The sequence below is a fragment of the Lactuca serriola genome, chromosome 1 (genome assembly GCF_051521515.1).
Source record: "Lactuca serriola cultivar US96UC23 chromosome 1, Lser_US96UC23_V15, whole genome shotgun sequence".
Classification (NCBI taxonomy): domain Eukaryota; kingdom Viridiplantae; phylum Streptophyta; class Magnoliopsida; order Asterales; family Asteraceae; genus Lactuca; species Lactuca serriola.
Window position 1 is genome coordinate 26551842 of NC_136408.1, and position 23355 is coordinate 26575196.

Genomic DNA, 23355 nt, shown 5'->3' on the forward strand with positions numbered 1-23355 from the left:
AAGTTTTTAAAACAAAGGAATGTTTTTGGTTTAATTGCTAAGCGTTTATATACTAATATTGATCAATTGCATTTAAATTGTGAGATATGAAAGAAAATTCATAAGATGATTTTGCCTTTTCTTTAATTTAAGGAAGACGAGGTCATAGCAGAATGTGAATCAGAAGTGTCATCAAAAGAGACATCCATGTCCTACAAAATTGGACTGGACAAAATAGAAACCTTCATTGATTCTAAGGAACATAAATGTATGCTAAAAGATATTTTAGATGAAAATGATAGGTTGAAAATTAAGTCAGATACTATTCAATCATTTGACCAATCCAATGCCAAATTAACTTCTGATAATAAAATGGACTTAGAAAATACGTCTGAATTTGATGATAAAAGTGAGATGAGTGAAATCTCAGTAGAAGACGTGGTTGATTGCTATGAGTTTATGAAGAGCGAAACCGAGAATGAGAAACCCCTAATTTCTGAAAATTCGGTTGAATTCGCTCGCCTGTAAAAAGACAAGATACAGAAACTCAAAGAAAAGGCGATGGTTTATCAAAAGGTTCAAACAGTGCCAAATCAGGTTTATGCAATTACAGGGGCCACTCCAAATCAAACATCAGAATTAAGAATCCTAGTTGACAAAGATAATGTTGAAGGGTGCGACAAGTACTTCTGGTCAGCCCCTATCGACAACGTAGACAAAACCGTAGGCTTGTCTGAGCAGACTTCCTGGAGAGTTAAAGGAAGATATGTTGCTGAACCTATAAAAAAACCCTCAAATTTTGACAAACCAAGCACAAGTGGAACCAAAGAAATCCCTGAAGAACCAAAAATTCCAGCCAAAACAACCGAAACTCAAAAGGAGAAGCCAAAGGCCAACTTCAACATCCACAAATCGCAGAAGGAGCTAGCTGAACAAAAACGCTTAAGAAATCAAAGATATGCAAAGAATCTGAATGAGCGAAAAAGTTACTGGCAATCTCAAAATCCCAACTATGTCCCCCCTAAGAGAGCATCATCGGACAAAGGAAAGGAAAAACTAAAGGAAAATTTCAGTCCAAGTTCCTACTATTCCAAGTCTCAGAACCGAAAGTCTAGTTTCGGTCCGAATGTCACTCAGAACCGAAAGTCAACTTTCGGTCCACAGTCTAGTTTCGGTCCAAAAACCAGTTTCGGTCCTAAACCCAGTTTCGGTCCCTCCATGTCCCAATGCAAAGCAAATTCTTTGGAGGACATCAAAGGAAAGGGAAAGCTAACATCAGATTCTAAGTTCCATAATAAGAAATCATCAGCTAACCCTAGGAGTCAAAAGAAAAATCAAATACCATCTAACAAACCAACCAATGCACTAAAATTTAAACAAGATAAAACTAAAATCAAAGTGTATACAATTAAAAGAAAAGATCAAACCACTGTTGTAAAAAGAACATATTTGGTTGATATTTCTACTGCAATTCCTTTTTCTGTGAAAGAATCACTAGGATCCAAGTGACTTTGGGTTCCTAAATCTGCTTGAAGTTGCAGGTAATCAGTGACGAGCAGTTCGATGATGAATGATATATAGATAGTGGCTGCTCGCGTCACATGACAGGAAGGAAGGAAGAGCTGAGGGAGTTTCGGTCCCTGAAAGATGGTGGGTGCGTAAAATATGGAAAGAACTCCTATGGAATAATCAAGGGATACGGTATGATAACAAATGGAGATTTCTCGATTCGAAAAGTGGCATATGTGGAAGGATTGTAGCATAACCTCATTAGTGTGTCACAATTAGTTGTGGGCACAGGTTTAAAGGTTACATTTGATGATGAGGGATCTGAGATAATCGAGAAACAATCCAAGAAGGTTCTCTTGAAATCTGAACGCAAGGGAGAGATGTATCCTTTAAATCTCAAACCGATACGAGGAAAACCAGCAATATGTTTGCTGTCAAAGGCAAATACAGATGAAAGCTGGTTGTGGCATCGACGATTATCACACCTGAACTTCAAAGATATTAATAAGTTGGTGCTTGGTGATCACGTTCGAGGACTCCTTCTTCTCAAATTCGACAAGGAACATCTGTGTGCAGCATGTGAGATGGGAAAACAAAGCAGAAAGAGCCACCCTACACGAATCAATACAAAGATTATTGAAGCTTTTGAACTCTTGCACATCGACTTATGTGGACCTTCTGCTATAGAAAGCTTCGGTGGTAGTAAGTACATTCTTGTTATTGTAGATGACTTTTCACGCTTCACCTGGGTTTTCTTTCTTAAGCGGAAATCAGATGCAACTGCCAAGTTGAAGACGTTCATCAAGCAAGTGGAAGTGCAACTAAGGAAGACGGTAAGGAATATTATAAGTGACAACGGTCTGGAATTCAAGAATAGTGATTTTGAGAACTTTCTGGCTGACAAGGGGATAACTCACAATTTTTCGGCCCCTTATACACCACAACAAAATGGGATTGTTGAAAGACAAAACCGTTCTTTATGTGAGGCAGCCAGAACCATGCTCAGTTTCGCTTCACTTCCGCTATATTTTTGGGCTGATGCTGTTGCAACCGCATGCTACACTCAGAATCGGTCCTTGCTCAACAAGAGATTCTCAATCACTCCATATGAGATCTTAAATAATCGGAAACCAAATGTCAAATTTTTCCACATATTCGGTTCAAGGTGCTTTATTTTCAATTCAAAAGAGAACCGAAATAAGTTTGACGTCAAAGCCGATGAGGGAATCTTTCTGGGTTATTCACTAACATCAAAAGCATACAGAGTGTTGAATAAACGCTCCAAACGAATTGAAGAAACCTATTATGTCACCTTCGACGATAATTACATGAAGAAAGTTCAAAGAAGTGAAAGTGACTTAGGAGAAATTTTTCCAGAATATGGACAAGTCTCGGTTCCAATAGCCAACCTGTTTGAAGAGTACATGCGGCTGTTTGATGAACCAGAGAAAGCGACACACTCAGAAGCGAAAGCAGCAGACAACAAAATTGATAATCTCAAGAAGATTATAGATGAAGCTGCCAAAGAGATGGAAAGAGAACCTCCTAAAACTAAGGGTGATCCACCATCTACTGACTCAAAGTTTCAGGGGGAAAGTTCAACTGCATCAAAAACAAACAAAGTATCTTTCGAGGGGGAGGATCCAATTCCGTACCCACCACATAAAGGTTCAGGCGAAGGGGAAAGCACTGCTCCAAAACCACCCAATAGTAGTCCTATCGAGGGGGAGAATCCCGCTCCTACAAAGGATGCAAACTTTGATGCTGCCACAGATTACACTTCGCCAGTCGAGGGGGAGAAAGGAAATACAACTGACGAAGGTGATGATGATCAATCAGAATTTGAAGTTGAAGTGAACGCTGAGTTAGATCCAACATATGATCCAAACTATCCTCCGTTAGTAAAATGGACCAAGGACCATCCCAAAGCACAAATTATTGGTGAAACTTCTGAAAAAGTTCTTACTCGTTCTCAATTGAAAGCGAAACAAACTGCATTATTCTCTAAAGTTGAATTTTGTATGTTTAATTCGTTTGTTTCCAAGATTGAACCGAAAACTATAAATGCAACACTTGATCATTCTGATTGGGTCCAAGCAATGCAAGATGAGCTTCATGAGTTCGAACGCAACCGAGTGTGGAGGATGATTCCCACACCAAAGGATGTTTCTGTGGTTGGCTTGAAATGGGTATTTAGAAATAAATTGGATAAGGAAGGGAATGTCATTCGCAACAAGGCTCGGTTGGTGGTCAAAGGTTATTGCCAAGAGGAAGGAATAGACTATGAGGAAACCTTCGCTCCTATAGCTAGGTTGAAATCAGTTAGAATCTTCTTGGCGTATGTTGTTCATAAAAACTTCGAAGTTTTCCAAATGTATGTCAAGTGTGCCTTCTTGAATGGAGAATTAGAAGAAACAGTCGATGTTGAGCAACCACCTGGGTTTGTGAACGAGAAATTCCCTGATCATTGCTATGTGCTGGATAAAGCAGTCTATGGATTAAAGCAAGAACCGAGAGCCTGGTATGAAACTTTAACTCGCTTCTTAAAAATGTCAAAATTTAAACAAGGTTCGGTTGATCCAACCTTCTCTCGAAAGAAAGAAGGCGAACATCTAATGATAGTTCAGATTTATGTTGATGATATCATCTTCGGCTCTACGAATCCTAGCTTAATAGTTGAATTCAGGAAGTTGATAGAGACTAAATTTGAAAAGAGCGCAATGGGTCCGATTAATTTTTTCCTTGGTTTAAATATTAGACAGGGACCAGAAGGTATATTTATCAACCAGGAGGCATACACAAAGAACTTACTGACGAAATTCGGTATGACGGGTGACTCAAAAGTGAAGGTTCCTATGGCATTTGGCACTAAGTTAACACCATCTCTGGAAAACCCTGTTGTCGACATAACACTATATCGTCAAATGATAGCGTCCCTTATGTATCTAACAGCTAGTAGACCGGATATTATGTTTTTTGTTTGTTATTGTGCTAGGTTTCAAGCTAATCCAAGAGAACCTCACATAGTGGCAGTGAAGAATATATTCCGTTACCTGAAGTGAACCTCATCTCTCGGTCTCTGGTATCCTACAAGATCTGGATTCTTCATTCAATCTTTTTCTGATGCTGATCTTGGAGGATGTGGTCTAGATTGAAAGAGCACAACAGGTGGATGCCAATTTCTTGACGGAAAACTTGTCAGTTGGCAGTCCAAAAAGCAAACCTGTGTGTCACTTTCAATAGTCGAAGCTGAGTATATAGCTGCAGCGTCTTGCACTTCTCAAGTTATATGGATTCAAAGTCAACTGAGAGATTACAGACTAAGTATGAAGAAGATTCCTCTCTATTGTGACTCAGAAAGTGCAATAAGGATTTGTCACAATCCAGTACACCACTAAAAAACTAAGCACATTGCACTTAGATATCATTTCATCAAGGATCATGTAGAAGATGGGAACGTGGAAGTACACTTTGTTCGATCCTCTAATCAACTTGCTGACATATTCACGAAGGCCTTACCTGAAGCAAGTTTCAATAAAATTTTACAAGGTATGGGAATGATGGAAGCAGAGTCAGTACCGAATCCTCAAATCTTGCACTAAAAATTTAAACAGGCAAAATGGAGTGATCGCTCGGTCTATTTCGGCTCTGGAATTTTAAGGGACCGAAATGAAGCGAACGCTCGGTCTATTTCGGCTCATTAATTTTCAAGAACCGAAATGAACCGACCGCTCGGTCTATTTCGGCTCTGGAATTTTAAGGAACCGAACGCTCGGTCTATTTTGCTTCATTCAATTAAGATAAGGTTTCGGTTGTATATTCTGTATACTCTTTTCTTTTAACTACTTTCTGTTTTTATTATTTTTTAGAAAACTTCAAAAATTCCAAAAATATTTTCTCTTTCTGTTTTTATTATTTTTCAGAAAACTTCAAAAATTCCAAAAATATTTTCTCTTTCTGTTTTTATTATTTTTTTGGAAAACTTCAAAAATTCCAAAAATATTTTTTTTTGTTTGCTTATTTTGTTTGTCTGGTGTGTTTGTTTGCTCTTTCTTTTAATTAGGTCACAAGTGTACCAGTATAACAGAATTTGGAGCTAAGGTAGGTACAATCTTTTACGTAAGAACTAGTTAAGGGTCCCTAGAAGCATGATGTTGTATGTTGACCAACGCCTCTACTACTTAGAGTAAGGCCTTAATGATTCGATCTATACCTATCGTATCTTCCCAATTAGGCTATTAACATCAACTCAGTCTAGAGCTACCTTACTCTTCTCATATGAGTTAAGAGTTTATCTGCTTAGTCATGTCTTTATAGCAGAAGGTACTTTCGGTTCTTAGCCATCCTCCTTACATTCTCCATCAACTTTCGGTTCACCACTGTAACCCTTGAGACTCTCGGTCCTTACCACTGAGGTTTATGGTTGCATAAAATCTGTGTTTGTGATCTTAGATACGTATACCACGTGCTGAGTGAAACCCAAAATCCAACACCTATAATGAATTGATGGTGAATCATTGCATTCAAGTTCTTACTGGTTACCCATTGAAATCTTATTTTTATTTTTGCGTGATCTTTTATGAATTTGTCTAACACCAAGACTTTTCTTCCCATAAAGATCCAGTTTTTTTTTTTTTTTTTTTTTTTTTTTTTTTTTTTTTTTTGTTTTTTGAGATTTCTATAACTTCTTTAGTCATTATAAAATATATCCTACCTACTTGTTCAACAGACCACATCGGTCTCACAAGTACTTTTTCCAATGTTCGGTCTTACATTAAGAATCGACGTTTGGTTGAAGTTAAGCCACCTTAAGCCTATGACTTAAAAAGAAGCCTTTCAATGTTTCTTTACAAACACTTGATCGTATTTTTTGGGAAACCACACAGGCACTTCAAGTCTATCTTGACTTTGAAGGAAGCGATTCTTGCTCGGAATCACCTGCTTTCTGTCTTATCATGAGACATCACTCACATCCCATACACATTTGCTTTATTTCTTTATCTTTTGTCACTCTATTGCACGAAAATTCTATTTTCCAAAATTCTAGTTGCTGATTGGTTTGAGTTTTGTTTATCTTATGGATTAACAATGAATTTCAAACGACGATTGAGGATAAGATTTTGGGCGTGTGAATTTGAACGGTCTCTATACCCACGCGTGCTGATGTCTACGTGAGAGTATCCAACCTGTCACATCGCGCTTTCTTAGGCGACGTTTTAGTGATCACGTCATTATCGTCATGTTCATTATCTCTCCTGGCAACAGTATATAAAGGGGTTTTCCTTTATTTGTCTTTTACCAGCAACAAATTCTCTCAAAATTACAAAGCAAGTTTCAATTGTTCATCTTCCTTCTTCATTCAACAATGGCGACTTCTTCTTCTGCTCACGATCAGACTGCTTCGTCTACATTGCTTTCCATCAAGCCAAATCAAAATATGATCATCAAACTTAACCCGTTTTTGTATGATTCATATATGCTTCATGTTGTTGAATGTTTGAAGTATTCTCCACTGGTTGTAGCCCTAACACAAGTTGAAGTCGTTTCGATGTCTCTATTATCGCAAGTCTACTCTATGGCCTCATATGACAAGAAAAAAGAAAGCATTTTCTTTCAAATACATAATAAGAAGGCTTCTATTTCAAAGGGGCGATTTTGTTCATTGATGCATCTTGCTGTGGATTCCTTAGTCATCTCGCCAGACTTTATCACGACTACACAGTTGTTCTCGATGCTCTACGAGATGGGATATACGAATGTGCTCACCACAGTCACAAAAGTTAAAAAGCCTTGTTTACCATCTCAATGGAATGGTTTGCTAACTCTTCTCATCAAGAGTTTGGCAGAAAGGAGTGGTGGATCGGATGGCACTAGTAAGGGTTTTCTAACCCTTTTATACGGTCTCTACAATGGCATCAACCTTGATTATGGGACAATTATCTGGTCTCAAGTGGTGCAAAGTCTCAATACTTCTACGAGGCATTCAGAGATTTCATGTGGACGCTTCTGGACTCTTATTACAAGAAGGGCGATTAACACTTTGGACATTCCTATGATGAAGGATGCCTTAGTGGCATCCATTGCTACGTTTCACACAAAGAAGATCATCATCTCTGATCCAATCAAGTTCCCTCACAATGACTCCATTCCTGAATCCATGTATCGCTGTGTCACAACCACAAGTCATGTTATGGCGGATTACAGAAAACTTCCTCCTACGGGACCGAGAGTCCTTACTCCAGAACAGAAGGCTGCCCTGGAATCTGTAGACAAGCCTGGCAACCGAGGGAAACGCACTACCACAAAGAAGGAGCCAACAGAGGAGGATAAGTCTACAACTTCTAAGTCACGGAAGCAAAAGTCTGATAAAAGAGATTCTTCCAAGCCCAAGAAGCTTAAAAAAATGGCAAGAAGATCCAAGAGTCCCACTCCTCCTAGCTCAGAAAATGACAAGGAAGATGAAGAAGAGGAGAGTCATCATGAATCCCCGAGAGGTAAAATACCTCCCAGATCCCCAACTCCAACCGAACCCATTCATGATAAAATTCCTACCCCACATCCATCACCAAAACAGACTATTCCAGTTTCGGTTGCTACCATTCCTCCTCTTACTACTTCATCACAAACAACAACTTCTTTACCACCACCTCCACCAGTTACTTCTACTCCTATTTCTACAACTCAATTACCACCTCCTATAATTTCTCAAACCACCACCACTACTATTCCTGAACTAACAGTAGGAGTCAACGTATCTGATACAGGGGCGACTACTGAAACTGAACCTCCAGTTATCACTAAACCTCTTTCACCCACAATCTCAACCGATTCTGGTGCTACCCTTGGTGGTCAAAATGATAAGTATGACTCCACATACTTCAGTCCATATAGGCTTCCTACTAATGAAGATGATGATGTTCCTATTACACGCCAACACCTACAAAACATTCATGAGAAGCTGGATACTTTGATTACTGACAGCAAGGCCAATAATGGTGTTGTGCTCAAGGCGTTTTATGATACAACTTTAGAACAATACATGGAATCCATTGACAGATCTACAAAAGCCATTTATGCCTCTTCCTCCTCTTGCAAGAAGGCTGTCGATGATGTTACTGCCATTGTTGGTACTATTCAGATTTTTCTTAAGTCATTGAAAGGGCATGCCGACACCAATGCAGCCAAGATACAAGACTCTATAGATTCTTTCTCTAAGTCTCTTCAAGAAGAGCAGTCAAAGTTTGAGGCTGTGCGTTCCTTTATCCAACCTGAGAATTCTTCGCTTATCAGCTCAGTCACTTCTAAGCTTGCATCTCTTCACGCTACTCTGGCAACCGAAAGTGCTCTAAAGGAAGAACTGGCACGACAATCCTCGACGATTAAAGTACAAAAAGTGCAGCTGGCTCAAGCAGAAAAAGAAATTTCTTTAATGAAGACCGAAAGGGCTGTTTTCCGTAGCTGTGCTGGTGATGTGAAGGACATGTTGATCAATCTTCTTGGTGCTCATGATCCTATTCTTACTTTGACGATCAGAAATCATCTCACCACAAAACTTCTTCCTGCCATTTCCATGTTACATGAGATGAAGGGTGTTTCGGAGGGACTCCGACCTCCAAAACAAGGGGGAGAAAGTGCTCAACCGAAAGTGACTGTGAAAACAGAAACAAAAACTACACAACAAAGTGCTCAACCGAAAGTGACTGTGAAAACAGAAACATAAACTACACAACAAAGTGCTCAACCGAAAGTGACTGTGAAAACAGAAACTACACAACCGAAAGTCAAAGTCATAACCGAACTTAAGGATAATGTAGCTTCAGGTTCTGGTACACAAGAAAAGGAAAAGGAGACCATTGATGATAGTGATGGTGATGTTGGTGAAACTATTGCTGAGGCTCTCAATAGAAAGAAGAGGGACCGAGAGTTGGATGAAACTCTCAAAGTTGCAAAGGAAGCAGAGGAGAGGGAAATGAGAAACAAGGAAGAAGAAGAAGCCTTGAACTGTAAGAAGGCTTTGTTTTCCTTATGGACCAGAGAGGTACTTATCAATCAAGCTATAGAGTTTCCAATTATTTATTAGTTGGAACCCGTTGCTTCGTTTGACTGTGATAACTCGAAGGACTCGCAGTTCGATATGCCGATAACAAGAAAAGCATTCACGTTTCATTGCTTTGACTCAACTGCTGAGGTTCCTTTTCCTCATCCGAAGGTTGACCGAGAGCTGATTGACTTCTATCTGAAGTATGGCCAACCTTAGTATCTAACATGGAGTGCCCAGAAAATTATGACTGTTAAGGTGCTCAAACCCTCACCTGTTGGGAGATTTGTCAATGTCAATTTTAAAATCACTCGAGGTTCTGCAAACTCGGTGTCAACTATCTCTCTAGCAGACCTTCCTAGTTTGAATCCCCATGAATGGATTCTTCTATACAACATTCTGCTCACTAATCCGATGGAATATGAGCCGATTCTGGAACACTTAAAGAGAATGTTGGCCTCCTACATCCATGAAGTTGCAACTATGGATTAGGAGATTGCGAAGGTTATGAATAAGAAGCTTACTGTGAAGCCTACACCGAAACCTGGAGATGTAAACAAGATGAAGATCGGCCAGATAGATTTAACACATTTAACTGTGATGTTTACCAAAGGTGAAGCTCACAGGTTTTTATTCGCTCTTGTGGATAAACACTTGTTTTCTACTGACTGCTTGGAGCACATAATCAACATAATTCATCGATGCAAGCAGAACTCTGAAGCTGACAAGAAGAACTTTACGGATATGCTTCGGTGGTACATTACATTTCGCTATCATCTTTTGGCCATCATACCGAGGGTGTTCAAGACAGTGAAGAAGTCTTTTGTTGCTAAACAAAATTGAGGTTTCGGCTCCAAAGACGCAAAGGGGGGAGATTGTTGAGTCTATTTGTGTTGCGTCATGGGCCTCATGTTTTGTATCCGGATTGAGCATGTCCATCCGTGATTATCTAGTAGGGTTATACTATAAATATGCATGCATGTATGCATAATACAAAGTTAATGATTTATGTTCATTATTTTGTAACCCTAAACATCTCTACAGTCGAAGTTCTTAATCGAGCACTTCTGAGGTGTTGAAGTATTAATCATTCGACACATTCAAAGCCATACTCGTGTTCTTATTTACTTTCATAATTGTTTGCTTGCATAGAATCTAACGATTCTTAAAGAACTTTTGTTCTAACAAATATTAACATTTGATTATTCATATATTCATTATAATGTTATTATTCTATTATAAATTTATGTATGTGTATTTTTGTAGTAATTCTAATTTTAGTTTTAACATGCGATTATTCATTGTTGAATAATGACATAAAGCTGTTGATAGAAAATTCATTGTAGAATAATAACATAAAAATAGTGTTTTTACGTTCTCACACTATTTACTGTTTTTATTTGAACTATCCCATATATATATATATATATATATATATATATATATATATATATATATACATATACATATATGTTTTATTCATGAATAGATTTTGCAAATGATTTTTGAAATAGGGACTATATATATATTGCATTCATGAAAAGATTTTGAAAATGATTCTTGAAACAGGGATAATTTATTTATTTCCAAAGTGTTTACATCATGATCATGCATATCCATTCATGTGTGTATGATTAGAGACTTATATGGTCTGGATAATTTCTAAATTGGGAAGTCTTTCCCTTTGTGACTTGGGATGTCGATTCCTTTGTGACTTGGGATGTCGATTCCTTTGTTCGAGGCCTTTAAAATGATCTTAGGTGAGATGCTAATTCCATGTTATGCTTTGGTACCATATTTTCCTTCATGTTCAACTTAGGAAGTCACTTAGTTATAAAAGTGCCCGATTATTATGAGAGTAGAGGACATAGGCTTTGGTCTGAGTTCCTTTTCATGTATTTCATCACTTACGCTATCATATTTATTATGTTACTGATATTTTGAGGATTTATTGTTGTATATTCTTCTTGTAATGATTTTCCTAAAAGATAAGGTTGTTTTCCATTGATGAGTTTTATATGTATAATGGGATTATTAGATTATATATGAATTTGGTGGATATCTATGAACTTTTACAAATGTCTAAACTCGATAATGCTTACTCGGCCCCCAAACCTAACCCCTTATTTTAGCATGTCTTCAAATTAGGAGTTCAAGAAAGAAGGTAGAAGATTGAAGAGTGTAAAGATTTTAGAAGACATTTTGTTTGTATGTATGTGAATAAATATTTACTTTACCTTTGTCTTTTGATTACATTGTTACACCATCTTATACTTTGACATTTTAAAACACTAAGCTATTAAGGACTTAAATGTTTGGGACTTACTCTACAATCTTTTTTCCTAAGTGATTCTAATATTTATTGAAATGATTATTCAAATTGCCTGATGTTTCATAATGTGTTGTAAGTGAATCATAAAGAACAATGATATATATGAAGCAGGCTCATAAACTCCTAACTTAAGGTGATCCACCAGGGAAGCATGACCTCTAGTGAGATGATGTATATCATCATATTATTTTCTATTGACTAAGATCTGTGAGCCAAAGTCTTATCCATAATCTTTGAGATGAAAGTATATGTAAGTTAGAAGCAAGCTATGAAGGATGATATAAGTTTACATGAGATGAACCAGACGTGGTCCTCAGTTAATTTTAGAATTAAATAACACGATAAAACAATATGTACAAGGTAAGAATTATATTTAAGGGCTTTCTATAGAAAAATAAGAGTTAATTGAAACAAAAAATTTCTCCATCAGTGAAACGCATGCAAAATATATAAGTAATACTTTAGGAAGTCACCTAAAACTAAAAAAACATTCACCACATAAATTCAAAGACCGTAACATCCCAAAAATACTAATTAAATTTTTGTTTGTTTTAAATCAACCAAAATCATCAACCATTCCTCTCAAATCCTCAAAGTATGTAAAGATAGAAAATTGTTATCAGAGTACAATCCCAAAATCGTAAAATGATGGATACGGGTGGATGCGCTGCGAACAGGCCAGACCGTTCCCTTTCGAACCGGAATCACCTGAAACATAAACTTAAACCATAAGTACAAAGCTTAGTGAGTTCTTCAAAATACCACATACCATACAAGTAACGGGCCCCTCCCAAATGAGTATAATGGGCCTCGCCCTAACTCGCATAGCGGGCCCCGCCTAATAAATATAACGGAACTCACCCTAACTTACCTAACAGGCCTCGTCCAATGATTATAACAGGCCTTTCCCTAAATCGCCTAACGGTCCCCACCCAATGAGTATAACAGACCTCACCCTAACTCGTCCCCCGCCCAACATACAAACTATGCAAGTATCACATAGACAACTACCATCTTACAAACATAATCCAGTGGGCCGACATTGGTGCCTTCGAACAACGGGTACAGTGAAGAGACTCACCTTAAACTGAAGGTAATAAACCCCCCACCCAAACTGCTGCTAACAAAAGCTCCTGACACTATACATATCCAAAACAACCTTAATTAATAATTAAGGCGATAATAATCTAAGGTCAACCGTCTAATCCATACTTTCACTCTCTAGGTTAAAAAGACCATTTTACCCTTCCATGGCTTAACCCATCCAAACATACCCTAAAATCTCAAAGTTGACCAAAGTTGACTTTTGGGGCTACACCATGTGTACCCCTCCTCTACGCCATGCGTAGAGGAGCTAACCAGAAAATGGGGTCACTAATTAGTATGCGCTGCGTACCAGGCTTACGCAAGGCGTACTCCTCAATTTACCAAACTTCGTTTTTAAGACTTAATCCATTAAGACCAAACGTCTAACTCATATAACTCAACCTAAGGAATATCTTAATTGATAAAGTCGACAACTTGATGCCTTTACATGGCTTAAAGAATCCCAAAACCAAACTCTAACTTCCTAACTTCATGTTATGATCAAAAACTCATGCATGGCTGGACCAATGCCATCAAGATATGATTTTTACACACTAGGGACCTCAAAAACATCAAGAAATGCTAACCTAAGCTTCTGGAGTAGCTTTTACTCAGAAGAATCAACCCGTGGGACCAAAATATGTCAAAACCCTAAGCTAAACTAGATCTAAGCAATACATCATAAAGGTTGAGACTTTATACCTTCTGGAAGATGATGAAGAAGAGTAGAATCTGGATCTACAAGCTCCAAACTAACCAACACTTCTCCAATGAGCTCTTTCTTCTTCAATATGCACCAAAAACACTCCAAATCACTCAAAGGGCTCAAGAATCTCACAAATAGGGCTAGGGTTTCGAGGGGACTGCTTTAAAGGATGGAGGATGAAGATAAGGCCATCCTCAAAGGAGATAATGAGGTTTTATAGGGCCCAAACCCTAAAAATTAGGGATTTCATCCTACATGAGTATGCCCTGTGTACTCAATAAGATCCCGCGTCCAAATTAATGAAGTACACCTTGCGTACTTCCCTAGTTACGCCCTGCGTAACGGCCAAAATGCAATGCTTTAGTAATTAAACTTTAAATGATTTTTACTTGGAAACCAGGTGTTACAAAGACATAGAAAATATGGTCAAATTTCCTTATGCATTAACGTTAAGGAGTTTTGATGTATGTTATGGTTTGCAGGGGGCATATTTTTCCCAAACACTAAGAGCTGTAAGAAAGTTCATGTCAAATCCAAGGAAAAAGCACTATGAAGTAATCAAGTGATTGTATGCTACATGAAAGTAACATATGTGATTGTCATGTATTTTAAACAAAAATAGATTATTTTGAAAGGATTTATCGATCCATATTTGGGTGGTTGTTCAAATTAGGGTCTGAGCACTACAAGTTAGGTGTTTATAGTTGAGGGATTAACGAGCAGTTGGATGTCTAAATTTTACAAGAGGTATTCTATTTCAATCGGAAAAGAAAAATAAATGTAAATTTTAGAAGCAAGCATGAAGTTTATTTAGGAATAAATTCCTTTTAAAGTTGGACATAAAACATGGATATTTTGTTCTTTGTTGTGCGTCTTACAACGAATTCATTAACGTGGATGAAACAAATTTAGACGAAATAATATTTTATCCAAGAGCTAATCACCTATGGTACTTTCTAATGTAGGAAATTCTACTGGGAATCCAACATACATGTTTAATAAGCTGGTGACGATAAATAAGATAAGGAGTAAATTACACGGATGGTCCCTATGGTTAGGGGTTACTTGCACGTTTGGTCCCTAGAAAGATTTTTTAACTCGGACGGTCCCTAATACACATTTTTGTTACGCGTTTAGTCCCTATCAAGCATAAAAAGACTATTTTGCCCTTTACTTATTTCTTTTGTAATTTAATTCATTTTTATACAATTATTTACATTATTATTAACTTACAATGGGCCCACCCCCACCCTTTACTGATTTCCTTCGTCTCCCCAACAACGATGAAGAGTACCTAACTTCGGCCACCATCTACCCATCTCCGGTCATCATATTCCTTTATCTCAACCCACCCTTCTGAAATCTTCAAGCTCCCAACAAGATGTGTTGTTTCTTTAACTTTGATATTTAATAGCAAACCAAATCAAAACTTAACGAAATCAAAATGAAATCAAATTTGAACCTGAAACAAACCTACTAAAATCAAATGTAGCTAAGCGGAGCAGAGAATGTGGTCTACAGATCGACGTTAGGGTTCTTCAGTTCAACAAAATTATTGTATATTTGTTGAAGATTTTTGAAGAATTACTAGAACATACAAAGAATGAAAGGATTTCAACCAGAATTTGTAAAACCCGGACATCGTAAATGGAGATATCGGAGACGATGGGTTTCAACCAGAACCTACAAAAAGGATTTTAATCAGAACCTGCAACAACCCCAACACTTGATCATATTGACGATGGAGGGCAGCAACGATTGCTTGATGATGCAGACCAACGACAGTTTGAAGTATTAATTGCATATGGGGATAAACATAAGAACAGAGACAGCAGAGACGAAGGTGCAGGCGACAGCTTGGCGAGATCCCCATCGCGAGTCACATTGTTGCAGCAATAGTTAGGGCATAAAAGGGTACTTTTAGGGTTGGGTAGGTTCCATCAATAATGAAGCAGGTGGGGAGTGGAGAGGGGGACGAAAGAGATGCAACTCGACTATGGAGATGGAGGGAAGATTTTTTAATCGGTAGTGAAGAGGGGGGGGGGGGAGGAGGTAGGTAAGCGTTGAAGATGGAGAAGCAGTCGACCATATTATAACAATCAAGAAAAATAGGCGTAAGTAATTAGGTGGGTGGGACCCACATGGCTTATTTATTAAATGTTTTTTCTCATTAAAAAAAATTTGAAATATAATTGATAAGGGTAAAATTGTCTTTTTATGTTTAATATGGACCAAATACGCAACAAAATAAGATTTAAGGGACTGAGCGGGTAACAAATTTAAGCTTTAGGGATGCTCCGAGTTAAAAAATCTTCCTAGGGACCAAACGTGCAAGTAACCCCTAACCATAGGGACCAACCGTGTAATTTACTCTAAGATAAGTCCTTGTATAGCTTCAACTCAATAAATGATTGATGGGAAGACCTCAAATACACACACACACACACACACACACACACATATATATATATATATATATATATATATATATATATATATATAGATGATGTTGCATGGTTTTAGGTTTACGAGAGTTACATGTCTTAGGAGGTACCTGGTTTAATGATAAGTTAGTCTCTAAGTGGGACATTGTTGAGCTATAACATAAGATGATTTACAAATGGTATTTTGGGCCCAAAACTATCAATACTAACTTTACAAATAGATTTCAATGTACATTTTAAACCTCGTTATGAAGTCCATAAAATTTCTCTAGTTTGGTCGTTGACGTAGCATTATAATTACACTAATCGTTGAACTATATAATTCTTTTGTTCATTACTATTCTTGCATCTTAAACATGTCTGTGTGAATCAATCGTATATCTAATAAAATAATTGTAAATAATAAATTGAAGTTTTAGGAATTTCAAGATGTTTTTTTATACAAATGAAGCAAAAGTGAGAAAGATGTGCACTATTTAAAAGGGTTAAACTAAAAATATGTTAATTTCTCAAGTTGTGGAAGTACTTTTGTTTCTGAGTAAAGGTGCAAAAACTGGATCTAGACTCTTAATTTGTATTTAAAAAAATACAATCCGTTTTTTTAAATCTAATTATGAATGTCTGAAATGGATATATCTGATTCCTCATATATGTACCGGCTATGCGAAAATTTGGCCATCGAATATTTACTCCAAATTTTATCATTTTTGAAAAATCCAAATATGTATGATTTATTCGAAAAAGCCTATCATTGCCATATGAAAATCCGGAAAAATTATGAAATAACCAGTTCAACCCGATCCGATCCAAAATCTGATAATTTTCAATCAAAATTCTAAAAAAATATGGTTCAGGTATATCCAAAATCTAATATTAGATCCGACTTTTGTGCACTTCTATTTTTGAGAGGCATTAACGAGCTATTTCAACCAATTTATATTAAAATGTCAATCATGCTTTTGTATGGATCAAATCTGTAAGTTAAAAATGAATACAAACTATGTTAATAGGTTAAGAATCACTTAAAGTATATTATAAGTTTGTACGAGCTTGCTGAATAAAAGCCATAGAAAGATGAAAGACTTCAACATACATCAAGACAAATGACACCGTATCTTGCCGATGTGGACGACTCCAATGAGGCAACATCTATAGTTTTGTTTCGTATGACCTCCACTGCAAATTTATATGTGTATATGTTTATTCTATTTTAGACATTATTCCATTCTGATGCACATGTAGTACTATATATATTGATTATTCATATTTTCCTTCAACATGTTGATTGTAGGCATGTTCGTCATTGGCTGGTATTAGATTTGTCCCGAGTCGGGTGATATCAATATAATCTTTGGGACTATGAGCTGATATTCCCGGAATCACCAATCCGAGGATCCTAAGCATTATTTCTAAATACTCTTCCTTGTATTCTTTACCCTTCCAGTATGGCAAAATGATGCTCCTAACTATCTCCTAAAATGCAGTCAAATACTTGGGTATAACCCACACCAAAGAGAAATAGTTCTTGTTCGGTTCTTCTTTCAAAACCTGAGTTTACATTCAAACATTAGCTTTAGAAACATAAAAACACATACAATATTACTTACAATCACATTATATTATTATTACTTACACCTAACATATATAAACAATTATGAAAATCAATACCGTCATGCACTTAAAATGTGCATGCATGGATATGTTATGTTTAAAAAATATTTGTGTAAAATGTTAGGACTTAATGATGAATCTCTTGACTATCTTAATTTCTCTGTTAAATTATTTTTTCTACATTGATAAGTAATAAAATAACCACCGATATCTAAGTTCATTAAGTAAATAAAACAACTTATAGTTAATTAATTAAAAGTTAAAATGAAAAGTGACTGATATACGGTATACCTTGCCATTGTAGATGCTATCATAGTATAAAGTTGATCCAAAATGCTTATAGAACAAGGCATTGTCGTCAAAAGGCACCCTAGGCACGATATCATTGCTGTAAACAAACCTAAAATACCTCACATCGTGATCTTTAATGATATTCATCATGTGTCTCCCAAACCTCCCATCCCCAACTCTTGGTTGCCCAAAAGTGTACACTCCTTCGAACCTCTTTAACAACCATGTCTCTTCATGCAACCCCAACACAGCTAAAAACAAGATCGCTAACGCACCTCCTAAACTGTGGCCTGCCACCATAAACTTTGCATTTGGGTTCTTTTCTAGAATCTCTTTAATCTTTTCTCTAAGATAGTAGTATGCAAAAGGGTGTTTGTCCTTTGCATTAGGAGGCAGATCAAGCTCTTTTGGCCAACCTTTTATCTGTTGCAAGCCAAGTGCTTTCATGAACCCACCATGGATTTTACCAATGGTTGTTGAGTTGTTCATATCTTTGAACTCGTACCATGAGATGTCAACATCCACCACCCATTGGGTGACATCGTATGGTTCAGTTCCTCTGAATGCTATTACTATCAAATTTGGGTCCGATCTATCTTGGAACATCATTGCATATGTTGTGAATTTTTGTTGGTAATCTGGTAAACAAAATCATATATAATTAATTTTGTAATATGGTTCATAATTTTTTTGTTTTAGATTTATTAATCAGTGGATGTTTATTTACCATTCCAAAATTTGTAGAAGCCAATAAAATCCATCTGTTAGAAAAAAGAAAATTCAAGTCATTAAACAAAATTCTTCAATTAATCACAATTAGACTAATGTACAAATATTCAATTATTATTTGATTGATCATATCATATAAATGGTTTTAATAAAGTACAAGATCATGGATAAAAATACCACAAGTTTAAGGCTTTGTATAAATTGCATATATTGGTACAATGGAAAATGTTCGATAAGTTAAAATACCAACGAGTTATAAATGGATTTTATATTAATTAATTGCAAAATTAGTTAACCTTTTAAGATATGCTAAGATAAATTTTAAATGCATCATTAGTCTAGAAGATGTAAACACTTTTTATTACAAGTACAAGATTATGGAAAAAGACACTCACCTATAGACTAAAAAAGGTAATTGGAATAGTAATAGATGAGGTTCAACATATGTGGAGGGTAGAAACATCTTAGAAGACCCCCTCATCATCAATGAACTATGATCTTGGTGAAAAAAAACAAAGAAAAAATGTTCTTGTTTAAAGTCGATTTTGAGAAGACGTTTGATTCCTTAAAGTGGGGATATCATGACTCCATCTTAGATCAAATATTTTTTGGAGCAAAAATGGCAAAAACAGATAAGGGGGTGTCTTTCTTCCTTTTGTGCATCAGTGCTTGTAAATGGCTCCCCTATCAAAGAGTTTTCAATCTCTTGTGGTGTTCGACCAAGTGATTGACTTTCACTATTTTTATTCATAATCTCCCGTGGTGTTCGACAAGGTGACCCACTTTCATCATTTTTATTCATAATTGCAATAGAAGGACTTAATGTGGCGATGAAAAATGCTTGCAACAAATCTTTATTTCATGGAATCAAGATCACTAAAAATTGCCCTCTCATATCCCATCTATTATATGAGGATGATGTAATCTTTGTGAATGAGATTACATTAACATTAGAAACTATGCAAGAATCCTAAAATGTTTTCACGCTTTCTCCAGCCTTAAAGTAAACATTCAAAAATCATGAGTCTTAATTTGGTATAGGCACTTCACCATTGAAAAAAAAATAATTACGCCCGTCTTCTTGGATGTGTCACTGACTCTCTTCCCTTCAACTATCTGGGGGTTCTTGGGGTGCAAACATGACCTTAAAAAAACATTGGCAACCGATTGTTGAGCGTTTCCAAGATAAGTTGTCAATTTGAAAAATCTAAAACCTTATCTTTTGGAGGTCTTTTCACCTTAATTAAAGTCGTTCTTAGTAGTTTACACACTTATTATTTCTTGTTATTCAAAGGTCATGTTTGCATTATAGAAACTATTGACAAGATAAGAGGAAGATTCTTGTGGGGTGGATCTGAAAACACTTCAAAAATAAATTGGTTCTCTTGGAGCAAGGTATTAGCTTCAAAATGTGATGGTGGATCGGGGGTGGGGTCCCTAAAAGCCCAAAACGATGCTTTACTCTTTAAGTGGCGGTGGAAGATTAGAAATGGGGAACATTCTCTTTGGAAAGATATAATCGGTACCATTCATAACATTCACAATAAGCTGACGAATCACATTGCAGAAATTCCTTAACATGGGTGTGGTGCAACATTGCAAAAGTCTCAAAGGACCTTGACTCATGGAACATTTTTTTTAATATTTTCTCGCATGTTCTAGTTTGTGGTAACAATACTCTTTTCATGAAGGATGTTTGGCTTGGCAGCTCTAGCCTTCCGTTGTAGTTTCCTACCTCGTATGCACTAGAATCTAAGAAGCATAACTTGGTCTCAGATCGATTGTCTAGTGGCAGATGCTCTTGGTATTGTAAACAACCCCTATTGATCATACAACTGCACTAGAGTTATTTGTTCTTTTTCATGTCATTGATTCAATATCTCTAATTCTTCCATAGTCACCTTCGGTTCAATGGTACCTTTGATGAAATTTTTACTGTGGAGGATATGCGTTGCCAACTTGACTCCAAGCTCACTACCCCTAGCAAGAATCTCACTACTTGGATTAAATTGGTTCCACCCAAGGTCTTATGTTTTGTTTGGAGGGTTGGAAAAGGTAGAATTCCAGGTGCATCTGCTTTGAAGGATATGGGCATTAATATTCAATCTATTGTTTGTTCTCATTGTGATAAGGAGAACCAAACAGTAGATCATGTGCTGGTGAATTGTGACTTAGCTACTAAAACAAGAGAATGGATCTTCCGATGATGTGGTATTCCTCTTGCTTCACTAACAATGGTGGTGGATTTCCTAGACTATGTTGCCTCATGGGGAAACTGTCCCCGGAAAAGGAAAGTATTATCGGGCAGTTTCCCCATGACAAGGTATATAATAAACGTTCTCCTCCCGTACAAAAGTGGTGGATAATGTTATGTCTCTTTCTTATATTTGGCATAAGCATAGGAGAAAAATATAACTTGTAATCGGACGGTTTGGAGTTGTTCGTCCCCACTCAACTGCTTTTAATTTCTTGAACCTTGTCTGCTCTGCTTAGTTTCTTGCTAAGCTTGTGGCTTTTTTTTATATATATTTATTTGTAGTTTCCAAAAAAATAAAGATAGCATTTTAAAAATTCCTATATTTGTTCTTAACAAAAATAGTCATGATAAAACTTAGGTAACTAGGTGGGTTGTTGTGATAAATACTTTTCTTTAGTTTAGTTTGTTAAGTAATTTTTTTAGATACAAAAACAACATTCTTCAAGTAAAAATATTTTCATTTTAATAACATCATTGATAGGTCGATTCTCACCCTAACATGACGGGTGGGTGGAGTGATATATCCAATTCGTAACTAAACTCATTCAATATTTACCATAAATAGTATTGAGTAAAACTACAATTCACGTCAATCTTCATTAGAGTATTAACCAAGATCGCAAACTCCATTAAAATACTTACGTATCGAATATATTAAAAAGTTCTATATATAATGTTTTATTACTCCAATGCCACGTAGAACGAAATTGTGAAAGATATTAATTAAACCACGTTAAAGTTGTTTGGTTTGATTTCATGAAACAAATTAGGAATTATTAAGATTAAAATTCTGATAAAATAATTAAATCGAATCAAAACAAATTTATATACGATGGAGACTACAAGAGACCTTGAATTTTGGAGAAAATAATAGAATTCAATGATCACGATCAGTATTCTAAAATACGCTTATGTCATGGCAAAAGAACAATTTCTGATATCACGTTTTAGAAAAACATTGTTTCTTTTTATATAAAAATGAGTAACAATAAAGAAACTGTATACATAATTATAAGTTATATACAAATATCAGTCTTTAGTCATTTTTAAGAAAGTCTTGAACTCGAATTGATTCCTAAAAAGGTTTGACATAGTTGCTTACGTTATTTAGAACATGATCACGAAGAGAGAGAGAGAGAGAGAGAGAGAGAGAGAGAGAGAGAGAGAGAGAGAGAGAGAGAGAGAGAGAGAGAGAGAGAGAGAGAGAGAGAGAGAGAGAGAGAGAGAGAGAGAGAGAGAGAGAGAAATGTGACCTTCAAGTGTTGTTGTACTGCAGCTTGCACAAAAGCCTCATTTTCGTAAGCTAATTTTGAGGCCATCATGGCGAGCGACGGTTTGTATCTTCCATCGCCTTTTTTAATACTTTCATCCAGTTTCACCCGCTTGTCGAGCACTCCAATGATAGAGTTGTACTTTTCCGGTGATTCCACCGGGTTCACCACCTTGCCTGTAATTCAAACCAAAAGACAAGCTGTCAAAACGACCACAATAATATTTCCTACTATCCGATGCCAACATGCCCATCACCAGAACCACAAGCTCGGCTAATTAACATGCTGTCATTACACCAAATTAGATACAGATCACGAAATCTACAATATTTCATATAAAACACGAAACATGTACCGATAACCTGTTATAATATTGATCAAAAGTCCGAAAAAACCACCATTGCTTGACAAAAGATTCAACCATAGCTCGATCAAAGACCCTATCAGAGCCATCGGCTTCTTTCCCCATATAAAAAGCTTCTGCAAGAGCACGGAGGCGAAGACGACCCATCGTTGACGGAAGCTAACGGTTGACTTTTCAACATCTTGGGATCGTTGTTTGTAAAACTTTTTTGTGTTCAAGAAAGTAGTTGAACATATCAAAATACAAGCAATATCATAGAGACTTGCTTCACTGGCATCAAGCACCAAGTAATTTTCACAAAATTCTTCAGCACTTGCCATGGCTTTGAAGCAAAGCACTCAAAGAAATCAAGCAAAAGAAACCTGATGAGGGTATACACTATTTAAGTAAATTGACTTTTATTAAGCTCGGCACGTGGTGTACTCTATGTAATCTGAATAGATTAATACTAAACTAATATTAAACTCATCATTTAATGGTTCTTTAATTAACATAAGAGTTTGAAATAAGGAAAGAACCAATCTTCTAGTAGAACATCTTGATGGGTCTTGCAATGCACAAAAAGGTATAAGTACCATAACGAAAGTCTTTATCGACCATCAAATACTATTAGGGCATCTTGAAAACAAATCCCATTTTTTACTTTATTTTTAACCTCATTCCTTTTCAATTATGTTGACCTATGGAACCTGATTTTTTATTTGACCTCATTGCCACTACGGAAACTAGCATGATGTC

At 36.4% G+C, this 23355-nt stretch overlaps 1 protein-coding gene and 1 pseudogene across 1 annotated transcript; one reads left to right on the plus strand and one right to left on the minus strand.

The window, feature by feature from the left end:
* The first annotated feature begins 540 nt into the window (after nt 1-540).
* LOC145052729 (uncharacterized) lies at nt 541-4731 on the plus strand (annotated as a pseudogene).
* A 12340-nt stretch (nt 4732-17071) lies between these two features.
* LOC145078960 (triacylglycerol lipase OBL1-like) lies at nt 17072-22987 on the minus strand. The gene is made up of 5 exons (XM_079023083.1): nt 22616-22987; nt 22236-22429; nt 18724-18757; nt 17997-18634; nt 17072-17642 (listed from the first exon to the last, which is right to left on the minus strand). The coding sequence occupies exons 1-5, from the start codon at nt 22935-22937 to the stop codon at nt 17568-17570; spliced, it is 1263 nt and encodes a 420-aa protein (XP_078879209.1). The 5' UTR covers nt 22938-22987; the 3' UTR covers nt 17072-17567.
* Between the last annotated feature and the right edge of the window lie 368 nt (nt 22988-23355).

What these genes read in the sequence shown, in the direction of transcription:
- LOC145078960 (XM_079023083.1), bottom strand. Translation starts at nt 22,937, where the DNA reads ATGGCAAGTGCTGAAGAATTTTGTGAAAATTACTTGGTGCTTGATGCC. An exon ending in TTTGATCAATATTATAACAG is followed by an intron (nt 22,430 to 22,615) that starts GTTATCGGTACA and finishes TTTGAATTACAG; the next exon opens with GCAAGGTGGTGAACCCGGTG. An exon ending in CAGTACAACAACACTTGAAG is followed by an intron (nt 18,758 to 22,235) that starts GTCACATTTCTC and finishes TTTTTCTAACAG; the next exon opens with ATGGATTTTATTGGCTTCTA.